This window comes from Eptatretus burgeri, chromosome 16, assembly GCF_056783735.1.
Source record: "Eptatretus burgeri isolate ZD-2024b chromosome 16, Ebu_testis_v1, whole genome shotgun sequence".
In the NCBI taxonomy this organism is placed as follows: domain Eukaryota; kingdom Metazoa; phylum Chordata; class Myxini; order Myxiniformes; family Myxinidae; genus Eptatretus; species Eptatretus burgeri.
Window position 1 is genome coordinate 61708030 of NC_140976.1, and position 18261 is coordinate 61726290.

The 18261-nt window shown below is 43.1% G+C and overlaps 1 protein-coding gene across 9 annotated transcripts in view; it reads left to right on the forward strand.

Moving 5' to 3' along the window:
• The window catches only part of CLIP1 (CAP-Gly domain containing linker protein 1), a 128710-nt gene that overhangs the window by 103572 nt on the left and 6877 nt on the right, over positions 1–18261 (forward strand). For 6 of the 9 annotated variants that reach the window (XM_085859716.1, XM_085859720.1, XM_085859721.1 and 3 more), the window contains exons 20-21: positions 9742–9808; positions 10105–10177. In XM_085859716.1, coding sequence (XP_085715842.1) covers positions 9742–9808; positions 10105–10177 — 140 coding nt within the window. Of the gene's footprint in view, positions 1–9741; positions 9809–10104; positions 10178–15822; positions 15864–18261 lie in introns of those variants that run through there. The other 3 variants (XM_085859723.1, XM_085859722.1, XR_015052432.1) reach the window with 3 other exon arrangements.

Genomic DNA, 18261 nt, shown 5'->3' on the forward strand with positions numbered 1-18261 from the left:
AGTCTCCTTGGCAATTGGGCACAATCCTGGATGGGTCGCCACTCCGACACAGGATACCAGCAATCTGGCACTCATTTTGCCGACCTCGGAAGAATGACAGGCAGAGTCAATCCCACCTGGTATTAATTCAACAGCCGAGTGAGATTTGAACTCGGGACCCTAAGCCCACCACTCTAACCATTAAGCCAACACTCGGCATTAATATTTTACCCACATAAATGTAACTATTTTATATTGTTACTCTGCTACCATAACTGAGCCACCCATAACAACTAGAGAGTTCATAAAACACCTTAACCCACACAGTCTTCAGACAAAAGGACGTCAGTGGGGTCTGCGAGCAGCAAATTTGATTGGTTGAAATGATGTAAAATGACAGAATATTTCAAGTACTGCAAAACAGGTGTTTGAAAGTGCCAAAAAGACGATTTGTGTTCTGCATTATTCAAATATATAATTAATTTGAAATAAAAAATTTAGAAAGTCGTAGAAATTTTTATTTATTTAAAGTTTACCACCGTTGATGCAGTGTCTTTCACAACACCTTATTTAACACATCGCATCAATGATATTCATGTCTGTTTGTATCCTTCAAAACAACATCCTTAAAAACAACATCCTCATAAAACAACACCCTCAAAAACAACATCCTTAAAAACAACATCCTTAAAAACAACATCCTCAAAAACAACATCCTCAAAAACAACATCCTCAAAAACAACATCCTCAAAAACAACATCCTAAAAAACAACATCCTTAAAAACAACATCCTCAAAAACAACATCCTTAAAAACAACATCCTCAAAAACAACATCCTTAAAAACAACATCCTCAAAAACAACTTCCTCAAAAACAACATCCTCAAAAACAACTTCCTCAAAAACAACATCCTCAAAAACAACATCCTCAAAAACAACATCCTCAAAAACAACATCCTTAAAAACAACATCCTAAAAAACAACATCCTTAAAAACAACATCCTAAAAAACAACATCCTTAAAAACAACATCCTAAAAAACAACATCCTTAAAAACAACATCCTTAAAAACAACATCCTTAAAAACAACATCCTCAAAAACAACATCCTTAAAAACAACATCCTCAAAAACAACATTCTCAAAAACAACATCCTCAAAAACAACATCCTGAAAAACAACATCCTTAAAAACAACATCCTCAAAAACAATAACCTCAAAAACAACATCCTTAAAAACAACTCCTCAAAAACAACATCCTCAAAAACAACACCCTTAAAAACAACATTCTCAAAAACAACATCCTCAAAAACAACATCCTGAAAAACAACATCCTTAAAAACAACATCCTCAAAAACAACATCCTTAAAAACAACATCCTTAAAAACAACATCCTCAAAAACAACATCCTCAAAAACAACATCCTTAAAAACAACATCCTCAAAAACAACATCCTTAAAAACAACATCCTCAAAAACAACATCCTTAAAAACAACATCCTCAAAAACAACGTCCTCAAAAACAACATCCTCAAAAACAACATCCTGAAAAACAACATCCTTAAAAACAACATCCTTAAAAACAACATCCTTAAAAATAACATCCTCAAAAACAACATCCTCAAAAACAACATCCTCAAAAACAACATCCTTAAAAACCAATTGCTTAACCCTGCTTTCGCTTTGCGTGCACGGGGTAATCGCACCAATAACTTGAGGATATGATAAATAATAATAAATAAAAAAATAAACGTTTAAAGACCAGCACTGTTTTTGTATCACGTAGTTTGGAAATATTTGTTTTGGCGGCTACATTGATTAGTCATTTTCTTTCTTTCAAATTGTCAAGCAACTTGGTAGCAAGCATTTAAAAATAATTCAGCATCATGAAATTGTTATGAGAGGCACGTTACCAACTTTAAAGCAAAAAAAAATTATTTTAAATGGCACGACCTCTTAAAATGCTTCCTTTTAGTGATTTCCGTTGAGCTCGAGTATAAATGTTAATACATTATTTATGAAAGCAGTCAAAAAATTTATACTGTTGTTCACTTGTTCACACCGACTTGATAGTTATCTATCAAATGAATATGTAATTTAGATTTCACTATTATTTCGTTTTGGTGGTTGCAACAGTATTTCTCTGATTGTCTTGGCTGCCAAGCACAGTTAAACTACTGATGTAGTGCCTCCCCCCCCTCCTGCCCCCCCCCCCCAAGACACCTTTTCCATCTCTCCTCCATGTCCACATCAGCATCCGTAGAAGTGCAAAGGTTCAGATTTTTGTTTAGCGTAGAACCTTAAGAGTTGAAGGTCTCGCCTCGTCAAATATACCATGGTAACCTTCAAGTACACAAGTCAGTTTCCAGGCAGGACAGTTAGTTCAACATGACCAACGAAGGACTGCGTGGTCCGCTGCAGAACATGATTTGAGTCAGATTGGACCACAACAGAGTAAATACACACAAGACCTGTAACGGCCCAAATGCAAGCACTACAAACCGAAACATCCTGAGCCATCAAAACCGATGTAAAGCCAGTAATCTAAATATGCGCTCGTGACACATGTGCCAGCTCGCGCTGATAATGCAGGGCGATCTTCAGACGCAGACGTACAAAGCACATTTCGAAAGTGGGCATTCCTCATGGCCTGGCTCACATGCCCTCTTCCATGTCCTCCAATATAGCACACCTGGTACTCACACAATGAACCTCACATGAGTACGTCGTTGGACTTTCGTTGTGGGAGTTGAAGTTTCCGTATGGCTCATGACTTCCAACACTCGAGCGAGTCCATATGCATCGTCCGATGTCCTCTTGCAGTGCGGTCTTGTTCTTTGTAACCCAAACAACTTAGGCACACAGCGCGACTATTGTTTCTTCAACAAAGCATGAACATTAACTGGCACTCTTTATTTATTTGTTTGTTTATTTATTTGCTTATTTATTTATTTATTTATTTATTTATTCCCAACAAAGGGGTCCACTTGCTGCTGGCCACACTTGCTTTTAAATGGCACAGTTTGTTCACAGTTCTTACGGACCACGCAGAACATCATGTTTCATTCAATAGAGATTATTTTCATTTAATTTCCCACGACATACTTTGACTATCTCAGGATTTATATCACTTTGTACACTGTTGCAAAACGAGTATTATACGTATTACTAAAGAGAAGGACTATCTCACCAATGCAGATTATTATTATTATTATTTTTATTTTGTACATTATTAATTAATAATACAAAAGTGAACTCTGAAGGGGATTCAGGGTTGTAAGACTTGAGTTTGAAACTTCATGGTTGCTGTTGTTATTTCTCCCGCCCATTGGTCCCTTTCCGGTAACTTCATCATTGTGATACGTAAGCTCGTGCCCTCGGTTCTGAAAATTTGTCTTGCAACAGCAGTCGCATCGCCGAGAGAGAGGGAAACTTGTGTGAGGTTAAAACTAAACACTTGAAGCAATTATTAAGAAATAAAGTTTGCTTTCATTTACCATGAAACTTATCACTGAACCATTACAAAAAACTTCCAAGCTCACCTCTTGTGTTCATCAAAGCGAAAAAAAAAAACCAAACTTATCTGTTGGATGTTGACCTCGGTGTTCCATTGTTCAGCAATAGTTTGTAGATCTTAACGATTCCGCGGTGTCTTTCACGAAGAGTAGTGGAGTTATTGCCGTCACCCTGGAACAAGTTACAAATCTGTGTTCTAACATGCATACGGTACTGTAGAGCTGTGCAAGCCATGCTCCAAAACAATGATGCACACCAGAAACCACGTGCTGCCAATGAGAGAAGGAGCTTTTGTTTCTTTTTCTGAAACTCATAACAAACAGAAGGTACATTTTGAACACAATTGTCTAAGCACTGACGACATCCGTGAGAAGCTGTGATTCTTAAGGTGATAATAAGGTTGGTTCAACCATAAGTGCATGGGTTTGTTGATCAAAACACCATCGCTGTCACAAACGAGTTGTTCATGGTTTTTTTTTTTTGGAAACAGGCATTTAAGGCTCATGGGATAACTAGAACACTGAATGGACCAGGATGCAACAGAACAAAAGGAACAATAGAAATAGGGGTTGGGGAGACACCAACAGCAGGGTTGATGGAAAAAAAAATAGAGGGAGACTTGGACAAATAATGGATGTGGGGGAGGAATGAGAGGTAGGGGAGGACCACGCGGGTGTGGACGAGATCGATTCCGAAGTAAACTCTCAGGAAGGAAAAACTCGAAATTTGGAAGGAGCTGGGCTTGGGGGGGGGGGTGGAATGGGGGTTAATGAGCGTAGTCAAGATCATGGTTTTGGATGGGAGGTGATCTGAGATGGTGGTGAACAGCTGCTCTTGAAGACTTGCAGAGAGGATTGAGATTGAAGAGAATGTGAAAGTCAGTTCCACAGGTTGGAAAAAAAAAGAGGAGCTAATGAGTGAAGGTGAGCAGCGATTTTGGATTCTGGGCGTTTCATCAGATTCGGGTTGGTGGTGGACCGCTTGCACCCTGCAGAAACTTGGGGGAAAGAGCAGAGGCTGCAGGACCAGGAAGGAGGTGGTAGAAGATGGAGAAACCACCAACCTGTGCGCGATTGTAAAGTGATAGGCCCCGTAGACTCGGCTTCATTGTGAGAGATTCCGGTGATCTTGAAAGCCTTGATTTCCACAGCATCATGCTAAGCAAGATGTGAGGAAGGGGAGCCAGCCCAGAGGAGAGAGCAGTACTCTATCAAGGTGAAGATAAAGGCCTTGTAGGTGGATAGGAGTTCAGGTGTGCCAAGGAAGGACTTCGTACGATGGAGGATGCCCCATCGGCTGCTGTACTTTGGAGGCCAACTTTGAAACGTGGTTTGCCCAAGAAAGTCAATGGCTGATAGTTGGACCCAGGAATGTGAATGACTGAACTTCCTCAAGAGGATTGTTAAGAAAGTAGGTGGGAGGGTTTTCCAGATGGTCCTTTGGGAGAGAAATGGTGAGAGTGCAAGATTTGTCAGGATTGGAAGGCATATTCGAAGTGTTTGACCATCTTGTGATTTTGTCAGGGTCTGAAGAGAGGGAAGCCAAGACCGCAGACTACCCGTGTGAAGGATGACGGATGTCTTGGCAGAGGGTGGAGTCATCAGCAAATAGATAAAGGGGATTTTCCAGAGAGTCGGAGAGATCATTGATGAAGATTAGGACAATGACTGGGCCCAGAACACTAGTCGTGTTTTATCTGTTCAACTGTTTTGTAAACCCGCGTGTACCTCTCGGTTCCTCCGACAAACCACCCTCGTAAATGGGCTACGAGGTGTAACCCAAACGGTCTCCAGACGAGCAATCAATTTGGTCATTTACCTTTACCTGTCCAGAACGAAGGGGATGTAATCCCACGGCGCATTCTGTCGAAGCAACTCATAGCCCGGCACACCTGTTTAGTAAAGGTAAACGAGGAATCGTAGGAAACATTTGGAAGTTTTTCTTTTTGACATCTTTGTCGGAGAGATTTTATCCATGTTCCATGTTCACCTGTAGTACAGGACGAGATTGAGCACTATTTTGTATCGACACAGAGGTTGACGATGTCACGAGCTCGTTGTTTCACTGTTACCTGAGGACATCCGAAGTTGCTGTACGAAGAGCAACTTTTGCACCAGAACTGTGAAAGGTCACGCGGCGTACAAGACATTAACTTTTTTTTTAGAAAGGGTCATAATTTTATCATATTTAAATCGTGTACGGAGCTATAAGGATTATATATGGTTCTTACATTACTCTATTTCCCGTAAGGAAACTTTTCAATATTGAGATTTCATCTTAAACAGTGAAGCTTGCGTGGAGCATTGGATGATGTTTCTGGTTTCTCGAAGTGGAATATCCTCGAATATTTTTTTTTCCACCCAGCAGTAGCATGTTCTAATATCATCGCATGGTCGAACACTCGTTCAAACAACGTTTGAACACAATTGCAGTGGTTTGTTTCAAATGAATGTTTCACAATGTTTCAGGACCAATTCTAGATCGCGTAGTCTGTTTTTGTAAAATGCATGTTTTCTCACAATGTTGTGGCATTATTTGTTCATCGCTGATTATGTATCTGGGAAAGGAGTACTATGATAATAATGAAACATAATAACTTTGTACATATGTTCGATGGTTACTTACTGTCTGTTTAAGATAGTCAAGTGTTTATTAGTAAAAATGTTTCCCAAAACTACACCTTTTTCCGATTGTCTTTCTTTACCAAGCATTCTTCCTTCCAAGCCGCATAATATCCTGCATTGCTGTTTTTCTCAACCCTACAATGATTCTATAAATACATTTGGTTCCTGCTATTGTTACCAAAAAAATATATATATTTCTCAGATCATCCCCCATGCAACACCAGATCTTGGTGTGTGTTTTTTTTATCCCCCATTAACCCTCCTCAAGCCCACCTCATTCCAAATCTCCAGTTTTCCCTTCTTGATAGTTTTGCTTCTGTTAACATCTTGTCCACCCCCGTGTGTCATCCCATCAGTGCAGTTCATGTTGTATAGAACAATGGCAATAGGAGACCAACGAGTGGACCGGTACCATAACCTATGGGCTATAGAGATACGCGTACTCGCCTCTCGGCTGTCTCATCTGGGTTTGAATCTTGACCCACCTATAAACCGTCATCCTTCTGTCTCACAAGCAGGGTGGTTCATACATATGTGTGCGGTCCCTCGGATGGATGTTGAACTGGGCATCCCGTCCGTTAGCATTAGATGGTGAACGTTAAAGATCATATGGCGTCCTTCGTGAAGAGCAGACGAGTTATCGCGGGCACGCTGATCAAATTCCAACTTACTTCTCTAACCCACTGGAGCACTGCATCAGCGGCACAGCCATGCCCCATAGTCAATGATGAAACCCAACAGCCTTGTGCTGCAATCAAAAGAAGGACATTTCATGGAAGTCGAGCCAAATTTCAGGAACAAATAATGTCCACGGTCATCGTGGACATGATTGGGGACGAAACATCACAATTTTCATTTTGATTGGCTGTTCACAATTGCTTGTAAAAACTAATATAATTGTGTGATGTACATGAACTACACAGGTTCATCATTTTGCTTGTTAAAAAAAAAATACAAACTAAGGATGCAAAGTGAACTAGAACGGCATTCGGTGGAGCGCATTCTCCCGCCAACCTGAATAGTTCACAAATTGTAACCCACTGATAGGCCGGATATGGATCCAGACCTTAACCAAAATCTAACTATCTTGTTCTTGTCACCTAACCAACTCATCCACCAAGTTTTGTCATAATCCATGCACAAATTTTTGAAATATCATATATATATATATATATATATATATATATATATATATATATCGTTTTTGGCCCCATCTCTCAATTATGAAGAAAATTAAGAAATTATTACATCCAGATGAGGCCGATGTTGACCTCAAAAATACATTGGTGGTTGAATCCAGTGAGCTCATATGAAAATGCTGTTCAAATTTCAAGTCAATCAGTTGAAAATTGACAATTTAAATTTTTTTGCCCGATGTTGACGTTGCGTCATCCGTCTATCGGCAGTCGTACCGACAAACTACAATCTTCATACTTTTAGTACCTATAATCTCCAAATGTTTCGGAACGATCGGTTGAGCGGTGTGGGCTGTAGTCGAGCGAACGAACAAAGACAGACAAACACTCAGTATTTTGCCAAATACTTGTCAAAATTTTTTTTTTTCGCCAAGTAATAACTGATCAGATGAACATGGCAATAACTTTCTTTACTTTGGCCTAGTAACAAACACACGGGAATGAAAACATAACCTCCGTCCACCTTCGGTGGCGGAGGTAAAAAAGACAAAACCCATCTTCATTCTTCAGCATGCCCTTCCAAGAAGCCCTTACTATTTCTTTCTTATTCTCTATCCCTTCTAACACAATGTGATTGCAGAATCTAATGACAACGATGATTTTTTTTTTTTTTTTAATTAACGTTTTAAGTTTCCATGAATGTTTTAAAGTTTTTAACTGATTAAAAGATGCTTTAGTTCATGCTTGTCTTCGGCATGTTTTGTACCAAACAGGCATCATGACATAAAGGCAAGAAAAAGACAGTACCATACTTATCTTTTAGAGTAAATTTTAAAGAAGAAATATAGTTCATAATGTGGAGGTAAAATTTAGACGCCTTGCCGGTCACACTGTGCACACACAGAAATAGGAGGACTGAAGTTCCGATAGACTGGATGACTGGACTTCTAATGAGGATGAAGCATGTCCGCAGCTTTGCTGTCTTTTTTTTTTTTTCTCTCTCTCTGCTTGTGACATTTTGAACCATTCCCCAATAATGCTTGTTTCATGCTGTGAGACGCCCCCCCCCCCCCAAGGGGTCACAGTATAGCACATGTGACGGTGGCATCACCATGTTGCTGTAGGTTGCAGAACAGATTATTATTGTCTTTATTCTTACCTGCAAAACTGTCCTCCTACCACTGCTGTAATGAGGCGTTAGTGGTGGCAAACGATGCTTGTTGGTCACAAATCATGCTGCAATGGCTGTAATGGGACACAATTAGTCATGTCCTTACATGTGGGAACACACACACACACACACACACACACACACACACACACACACACACACACACACACACACACACACACAAAACAAGCACACAGAAACATTGCGGGAGTTTTACTCCAGTATATACATTTGAATATATATATATATATATATATATATATATATATATATATATATATATATATATATATATATTATATTATCCTCAATTTTGTCGTAACCTACCTGTCTGTGTCCATGCTCAGCCACTGGAAAAGGTTCAGTCTTTTTAACTTCTCAGACTTACTATCAGCCACGACCTCTCCTGGGCCAAACACGTAGCAAGCCAGCCACAGACTGGCATCCTCCATCAATCCAAGTCTTTCCTTGGAAAAGCAGAGCAACCTACTCAGTCTACAAAGTCTTTGCCAATATTTCAATGGAGTACCACTCTCCTCTATTCACTGGTACTCTTGCATCACATTCTCTCTCTCTCTCTCTCTCTCTCTCTCTCTCTCTCTCTCTCTCTCTCTCTCTCTCTCTCTCTCTCTCTCTCTCTCTCTCTCTCTCTCTCTCTCTCTCTCTCTCTCTCTCTCTCTCTCTCTCTCTCTCTCTCTCTCTCTCTCTCTCTCTCTCTCTCTCTCTCTCTCTCTCTCTCTCTCTCTCTCTCTCTCTCTCTCTCCTTTTCTGTTCCATATTCTCTTGCTGTTTGTGCCCAATTGTTGCCCTGTTACCCATTGTCTATTTAACCTTGCTCTTCCATGAGCTTCACACTTGTGGAGGGGGTGGAGGACGGGGACAGTTTTCTCGATTTTCTGTATGCTGACAAGGTTCAAGTTTGACAATTTGGTTTCCAAGTGACTTTCTACAGTAACTGGAGTCCCAACTACTTTCAGCCTTGTAAAGGTTTCTAATTTATTTATTACTTTTCTGTATATATGCAGTGTGTATGTATATGTATATAGTTTTGTGTTTGAATTGAAATGGTTACTTTTGATACAGAATAACAACACAGAGAAGTCTTTGTGGGTTACTGAGCATTTATTATTATTATTTTTTTTAATCTAAGCTTGAATTAATCATTTTCATGCACAAGCTGTAAAACTGGTGGGTTCCACTCCTGTTGTTCATGACACTCTTATCTCACTTGTGGGTAAAGAAGCTTTTGGGTGAAAATTTTGAGACGAGTTTTAGGCTATGATTACTGTGGTTCATGCTATGTACCATGTACCTGTCCAGGCTGGAAAGAGAAAATGTGGCCACCAACTCAGAAAATACTTTTGGCACCATTAAAACGGGCTCTCAGGTGAGATTACGTGTCAACAATGGAGTGCATCGAACGATGACTCCTGCTTTGTGGAATGCTTTGAAGGTCTGTGAACTTTCCATCCGTGATGATGATCATATCTGTAAAAGGTTGAGGAAACACAAATTATGGGGTCTTGTTCCTCCATTGTTTGTATAATCCTGCCTGCTTTCGGAGCATGACTCGTCACTCGTGATGTAAAGGTCTTACTTTGTCGAAATCCTTTGCTGAAGCTTATCGCTGATAAGTTATCCCTGATAAGACGGAAGATTAATATTTTTTTTGATTGTTCGCAGGTTGGAACGAGTCACTCTGTAATAAGGCAAGACCACTTGCAAGCACATCCACTCGGGTCTTCAGGTTTGTCAGGTCGGCCGATGTATAACCGCTGTACCTCCCTTGTACACGATTAACGTAGAATTGAATGGAGTGAGCCACCTTCCCGAGGAGGTACAATCTCACCCTTCGCTCCGGGGCTTCAATCTGCCGGTGCATCACCAACTCATGTCATCCCACATTCCTCCTACCTGTGATGTTTTCATCTCTCGTCTTATAGGTGTCTTTAAGATCATGTCCTGGTGAAAAAAAAAATTGCATTTCTTAAGCCATTTTCAGAGGCTTTTCAAGCATTTATGGTTCTGGCTTTTTTCCAATGTGCTGTTTGTACCAGATTGCAGACAGCCGTTTATCTCGCAGACTGTTGTAGACTAATGTCCACTGCAAGTAGTAACGGTTCTCGAATTTCTTCCACATTGACATTTTCACTCCTTCCTTGATTCATTCCTCCTCTCTTACAAAACTCTTTCTTATCTTATAAGTTGTGATTCTCAGATGTATTTGTTTAGGGAGTGGCTGTCAAGCAACTTCTTTTCTCGGCCTACAAAGAAAAAGAAAGATCGACGAAAGTCTCCTGCAATGCCAATGATCTTGACGGCTTTACTCCGCGTCCTTCAGGGGGTCATGGTGAGAAGCAGCAACACCCACTCATTGTGGGAAGCCAATCCCATGGCACTTGAGATGGAGGCTATCACGGAGACCTTATTCAGCTGGGTCAGACTTGCCTCTGCAGAGAATACTAAGGTGGTGGCCGGCGTTGGAGGGCAGCATTATGCTATGATCTAACCAAGAGAGTCGTAGTTTGGTGGTGAGGCCTGTGAGATCTAGAGACTCTACCTGTCCAAAAGGCTGACCGTAGAAATGAATTTGAGTATTTGCCAGCCAGTCTTAATGAGGATACAAAGTGACGGTTCAAATCGGTGAGAGTTTTAATCATTGTCTTGTCCATCTCTTCCATGTCTGTATGAGCTTCCTACATTCCATCATATTGGCACGCCATGGTTGGTGGTTCTCAGACATTGATTCAGATGCCGCTGCGGGTGCTCGCTTTTTATTCATTTCTTTTTTAATTTTATTATATTCACAACCGACATCATTGTTGAAACATGGATTCATCAGAGTTCATCAGTACATCCTGCCATTACTTGAGGGTTAACCCAATACACCTCCTTTGATGAAACTTTTGAATCATTGAAATTCATACTGATCAGAAGTAACTTCTTGTCAGATGTGTTGCACACCTTCTGTATCCAAGTTGGTGGAAATGATATCTGAGTGTGAGCACGGCAAGTAAAGACCTGAGCGACTTTGACAAGGGCCAAATTATTATGGCCAGACAACTGGGTCAGAGCATCTCTGAAACTGCAAGGCTTGTGGGGTGCTCCCGGTCAGCAGTGGTGAGTACCTACCGACAGTGGTCCGAGGAGGGACAAACCACAAACCGGCGACAGGGTGTTGGGCGCCAAAGGCTCATCGATGTTCAAGGGCAACGAAGGCTATTACATCTGGTCCGAACCGACAGAAGGTCTACTGTGGCACAAGTCACAGAAAATTGTAATGGTGGTCACGGGAGGAATGTGTCACAATCCACAGTGCATCGCACCCTGCTGCGTATGGGGCTGCGTAGCCGCAGACTGGTCAGAGTGCCCATGATGAACCCTGTCCACCGTGGAAAGCACCTGCAATGGGCACAAGAGCGTCGGAACTGGACCTTGGATCAGTGGAAGAAGGTCCCCTGGTCTGATGAGTCCCGTTTTCTTTAAGATCACATGGATGGCCGTGTCCGTGTGCGCCATTTACCTGAGGAAGTGATGGCACCAGATGCACTGGGGGAAGACGAGAAGCCAGTGGAGGGAGTGTGATGCTCTGGGCAATGTTCTGCTGGGAAACCCTGGGTCCGGCCATTCATGTGGACATCAATTTGACACGTGTCAACTACCTAAACATCGTTGCAGACCGGGTACACCCCTTCATGGCAATGGTGTTCCCTGATGGCAGTGGCCTCTTTCAGCAGGATAATGCACCCTGCCACACTGCACATTGTTCGGGAATGGTTTGAGGAACATGATGAAGTGTTCACGGTGTTGCCCTGGCCTCCAAATGCTCCAGATCCCAATCCGATTGAGCATCTGTGGGATGTGCTGGACTGACAAGTCCGATCCACAGCAGCTCCACCTCGCAACTTACCGGACTTGAAGGATCTGCTGCTAATGTTTTGGTGCCAGATACCACAGGACACCTTCAGGGGTGTTGTGGAGTCCATGCCTCGGCGGGTCGGCACTGTTTTGGCGGCACACGGAGGACCAACAGCATATTAGGCAGGTGGTCATTATGTTTTGGCTCATCAGTGTATACATTGAAGGTGATATATTGTTGCGAATCTGGAAGCCATGAGCACTCAACATACAGGTCCGAGAGAACACTTATATCGGTAAGTATGTGTTTTTAGTTAGGGTCCCCGTCCCTCATTTAATGGATGAATAAATGTACATGCGCTGTGAGTTATTTTAATAGTTAGGATTTTTACATCACTCACAACAACAACTATGGCTACTACATCTCCAAGTACAACAACAACGCCATCTTCGCTCTCACAGCGACAACCCTCTGCTCCCGGCATTCTCCGCGCGCTCGCTGGTATGCGGGCATGTTCGAAATTCATTCGGGGATGGAATTCCATTCCTAAATATGGTCATGAACCGGTAAGCTTGGCCGCGTGCCCGAGAGTGGGCCACGCCTGAGCAGACCGCGCCCGAGAGGGATAAAAAGGAATGGAGAGCAAAGAATCGTGTGGATCTGCTGGAGCTCGGAGAGGAAGAATTCGCGTCCGTTCAAAATGCATCTCTCGAGGCTGGGCGAAAGGCATCTCGTCGCTGGCGGGTTCTGGTTCTCGGCTCGTCTTGTGGCTGGCATGGTCTGCGTCTGGCTGCCCTGGTTCCTTCTTGGCCGACTGGTGCTCCAGGAAGGTGCGGACGTCGAGCTGCCAGGTAGCCTGCTACTTTCTCGTCCCTCAGCTCGTCTTCCCTCTGAGCTGAAGGGAAAATAAAGACCATTTTGGGTCCGTTTTTTTCAGGTGTGCGTCTGTCTGTGGGCCCGTCTTTAAGTAGGAATTGTTTAAGTGCTTGTGTGTAAATTTGCATTCTCTATTAGTCGTGATAACTCTGCCCTTACATGCTTCCCTCGTTTCCCCGATTACTGTGAACAAATTCCCCATTTGTGAAATGTATCCGCTCGTTTTTGTGTTTCTTCCATTGGCTTAGCATGGCACGTGTTGGTGAATTACAAAGGCTGTTGCCGCTGTAAAGGTACATTTGAACCGACGGGACTTCGGCAACCAGCCGCTCGGGTTGCGCACGGGTCGGGCACGCTAACGGCTCGACTCGTACGAGGGCTGTCGAGGGTCTGAATACTCGGTAGCTCGCCACGTGGATCTCTAGGTATTTTGAAGATTGGCAAATAACCCTGTACCACGTGGTGGAATTATTGACGATTCACGGTCCGGTAAGGGACCCGTACCCTCAGAGTTTTCCGAACAGTACGATCTAAATTCCGGATGTTCGGTAGAGTTGACCCTACTGCTCCACCTAGTGGTCGTGCTCGCAGCCGATACCCGGCTCCGCAACAATATATGTATATTTTTTTCGGAACGGTGATGACCAACCAGCAGCACACTCTTGCTGTCCATTTATTTACCCATGACATGTTCTTCATGTCTGTTATAGACTATAGAGTAATACCTTACTGAGAAATGCTAAGCATGCCTTATTTTAAGAAATATTTCATGGTGAATTGGATTTTCTTTTATATGGAGTTGTGGCTCATGGGGGAGTGACAACACAGAACAGACCAAGATATGACAGAATGAAAAGAACAGTGGAAATAATGGGGGTGGGTGGGGGGCACCAACAGCAGGGTAAAGGGACAAGATTGAAAGACCTGGAGGAATAAAGGACAACAGCCTGATATCTAACCATCAGTTTGGATTCCATCCCAGTCACTCAAATCTGGAGATGCTTCTGTTCCTTTTGCAGCAATGGTTGGAGACCTTCAATCTTCATCAATCAAGAGGTCAGGACAGTCGCCTTAGACATATCATGGGCATTCGAAAGTCGGGCATCTTGCTTTGCTTGCTAAGCTCTCCACCTGTGGCATACAAGGCTGCCCATCATTCCTGGATTTCTGACTTCCTCCACTCCTGCGTAGTGAATGTGTTGCCATAAATGGAGCCCTCTCATCCTCTCCTCTATTGGAGACTGGAGTTCCCAAGGCCGTGTTTTGGTCTCATTATTGTTCCTCATCTATATAAACGACCCCTCTGATGATCTACAAAACGCTCTCTTCCTTTTTGGCAGACGACTCCACATTGTCATGAAGTTCCCCATCCCACTGGAGGCAGGCTGTGGCTACGTCACTCTCTGCTGATGTGTAATTGATTAGATTCTGGTCTGATAAATGGAACGTGTCCTTCAATACTGAAAATATCACTGTCTCACAATGTCGCTCCTGAAGGATTGTCAAACAAACTCACCTGTCTATTTCCACGGTCGACAACTGGAAGAGGTTCAGTCTGTTGAACTTCTTGGCCTCACCATTAGCAATGCCATTTCCTGGTCTGACCACATGGAAAGGCTGGCCTTCAAAGCCAGTTAAAGACTGGGCATCCTCTGTCGATCCAAGTCCTTCCTCGGAAAAACAGTCACTCACAGTCCACAAGGTCTTTGACTGTACTTTTCTCTTCTATGGGCTGATGCCCCAGCATCATATCTGCCTCACCTGGATTCTGTGGAATCGAAAGTTCTCATCAGCATTGGAATCTTCTGTGATCACTCTCTTTTTTTTTACCACCTCTTCTCTTATATTGCTCCCTCTATTCACTCAGTACTCCGACCCTCCCCAGCAACTCAAGGATGCGCGTGTTCTTCCAGTAACACTATCCTGGTTAAGCTTAAACAGATTGACTGCACACCTCAACCCCTTTGTTCTTCGTTTCTCCTTTCTGTGGAACTGCCTTCCTGAGGCTGTTAATTCCCACTCTTCCCTCCAATGCTTCAAACAGGCAGTACACTGCCACCTCATGTCATCCCCATACTGACGCATGATCTTTATTTCCCCCATTAACCCTTCCCAATCCGCTGATTTTCTCTCTCTCTCTCTCTCTCTCTCTCTCTCTCTCTCTCTCTCTCTCTCTCTCTCTCTCTCTCTCTCTCTGTCTCTCTGTCTCTCTCTCTCTCTGTCTCTCTGTCTCTCTCTCTCTCTGTCTCTCTCACTCTCTGTCTGTCTCTCTCTCTCACTGTCTCTCTGTCTCTCTCTCTCTCTCACTGTCTGTCTGTCTCTCTCTCTCTCACTGTCTGTCTGTCTGTCTGTCTCTCTCTCTCACTGTCTCTCTGTCTCTCTGTCTCTCTCTCTCTCTCTCTCTCTCTCTGTCTCTCTCTCTCTCTCTCTCTCTCTCTCTCTCTCTCTCTCTCTCTCTCTCTCTCTCTCTCTCTCTCTCTCTCCCTCTCTCTCTCCCTCTCTCTCTCTCTCTCTCGACCTCCATGAGCCTCGGTCTTGTAGAGAGAAAAAATTGCCGCAATATCAGCTAATCAGAGAACACAAGCTTGGCTTGCTGCCCGCAAGTGCTTTGTCTTGTGCTTTGCTTTTGTCTCGTGGCTTGGCTGATTGTGACCCTGTCCTGTTAGGTGTTGCTGCCTCGCCAAACTCGGAGGCGTCTGAAAGCCAGGTAATGCATGCTGTAGCTGAAAATTGATGTTGCTTGTGTTTTGGCTGAAAATGTGTTGTTTGTTCCGATGAGATACTCCAATATCCACATGCAGAGTGATATGCATCGGACCTACCGTATGACCAGCATTTGTTATCCTCTGCAGGACAACTCTGATTGTTACTTGTAGCTGGTGATGATGAAAAGCAGTAGAGTTGTGAAAGTGGTCTTGCATTTTAATTCACCATTCCCCCCCCCACAAAAGGTCTTCAAGGACCAACCTTTGAGGACAAAAACCAAGAAATGATGACTAACTTGACTGAAAACAACTTTCTCATGCTTCTGGATTGGCCCATCACAGAATTGCTTAATTCCCTGATATTAATTTAAAAATATACCATCATAGATGGGGAATCCCCCGTCATTGAATGAAAAAGGTCATACGTATTCCAGATAATGAGGGAGGTGAATTGGAAACAAGACACCATTTGGTCATGATCTCGAAAAAGTTCCCCAGGGGTGAGGAACGTAGTAACCAAAAATAATTGAAATCAGAGAAGCGGTTTTCCATTTATTACAAAAAATTTTTTTTAAAGATGGCCGCCCCAGTCGGCCATCTTGGATCCGGCCACGCCCAAAATCAATAGGGTTCTTCCTTTTTAGGTGGTACATGTGTGACCAAAATTTCAAATCGATATGGCGAAAAAACTTTTTTTTAAAGATGGCCGCCCCAGTCGGCCATCTTGGATCCGGCCACGCCCAAAATCAATAGGGTTCTTCCTTTTTAGGTGGTACATGTGTGACCAAAATTTCAAATCGATATGGCGAAAAAACTTTTTTTTAAAGATGGCCGCCCCAGTCGGCCATCTTGGATCCGGCCACGCCCAAAATCAATAGGGTTCTTCCTTTTTAGGTGGTACATGTGTGACCAAAATTTCAAATCGATATGGCGAAAAAACTTTTTTTTCAAGATGGCCGCCCCAGTCGGCCATCTTGGATCTGGCCGCGCCCAATATCAATAGGGTTCTTCCTTTTCAGGTGGTACATGTGTGACCAAAATTTCAAATCGATATGGCGAACAGTTTATGAGTTATTCCACTCACAGCTATAAATGTTGATGCCTGGACGGACAGCCGGAGGGACGACCCGGGTGACAACAATATCCCCCTTCCGCCACGCGGCGGGGGATAAAGAACCACCATCGCGGCTGCTTGTCGGCAAATTGTAGAGCAACGATACCACTTCAGGCGGTGACATTTACATGTTCTCAGTGTATAATTGAAGGTGATAGTAGTACCAGTCGATGTTGCGCATACTTGCAGCCAGAAGAGTCATGGTCGAGGTTTGCAAGTCGTTTTCAATGATGGATTTTCATCAATAATAGTTGACAAAGTGCAGGTTTACCGGTGTGTAAAACAAGGTGAGGTCCACGTTTCGGGAATTACCATCGGAGCTTTGTGGTCGTGAAGGTAAACCCACACACTTTCTCAACTCTCGTTTGAGGAAATCCATTGTTGCTCTGATGTAGCGTTTGTCAGTCCGCCCGTCGGTCCGACTCCTCCATAACTCCAAAACCATGGAACCGAGCAACCACAAGCTGCGCATACGCACGAAGGGAACTCCAAGGTAGTGTCTGGATGACAACTTGGTGTTTGGGTTAATTTAAACACCCCCCCCCCTTTGTAGATCATTTAGGGGATGCTCATCACAAAATTCGTGCTCCGTGCTCATCAGCACGTTCAAGCATTTCCTTTCCAGCTCCAGGATGCTGCCCAACATGTTAACTTTCTGTCGTAATTTTTATATCCTTACCTCCATCACCGAAGGTGAAGGAGGTTATGTTTTCACCCTTTCTGTCTGTTTGTCTGTCTGTTTGGGTACAGGATATCTCAAAAGGTTGTGGACAGGTTCAGTGCATGACAAGGACAAACTGATTAGATTTTGGTGAAGATCCGGATCCAGATCCGACTACTAGAATTTTTTTTTAAATTTAAGATCCGAATTTTTAAAGATCCGACTACTGCAACTTCACCATTGAGAGATGGGGCAAAAGATGATGTATAGCAGGATATCTAAAAAAGTTATGTACGGATTCGGACGAAACTTGGTGGACACATTGGGTGTGTGACAAGGACGAATTAATTCGATTTGGGTGAAGATCCGAATCCGGATCTGGATATGATAATTATTTAATTTTAAAAGTGATTCTTCACCATTGAGAGTAGGAGAGGAGATTGGGACCATACTCTGTGCAGAGCGTTGGTGCTGATTAAGCAGTCTCCTTGGCTATTGGGCACAAACCTGGACGGGTCTCCACTCCGACACAGGATACCAGCATGGTGACACTCATTTTGCCGACCTCGGAAGGATGACAGGTCGAGTTAACCCCACCTGGTATTAATTCAACAGATGAGCAGGA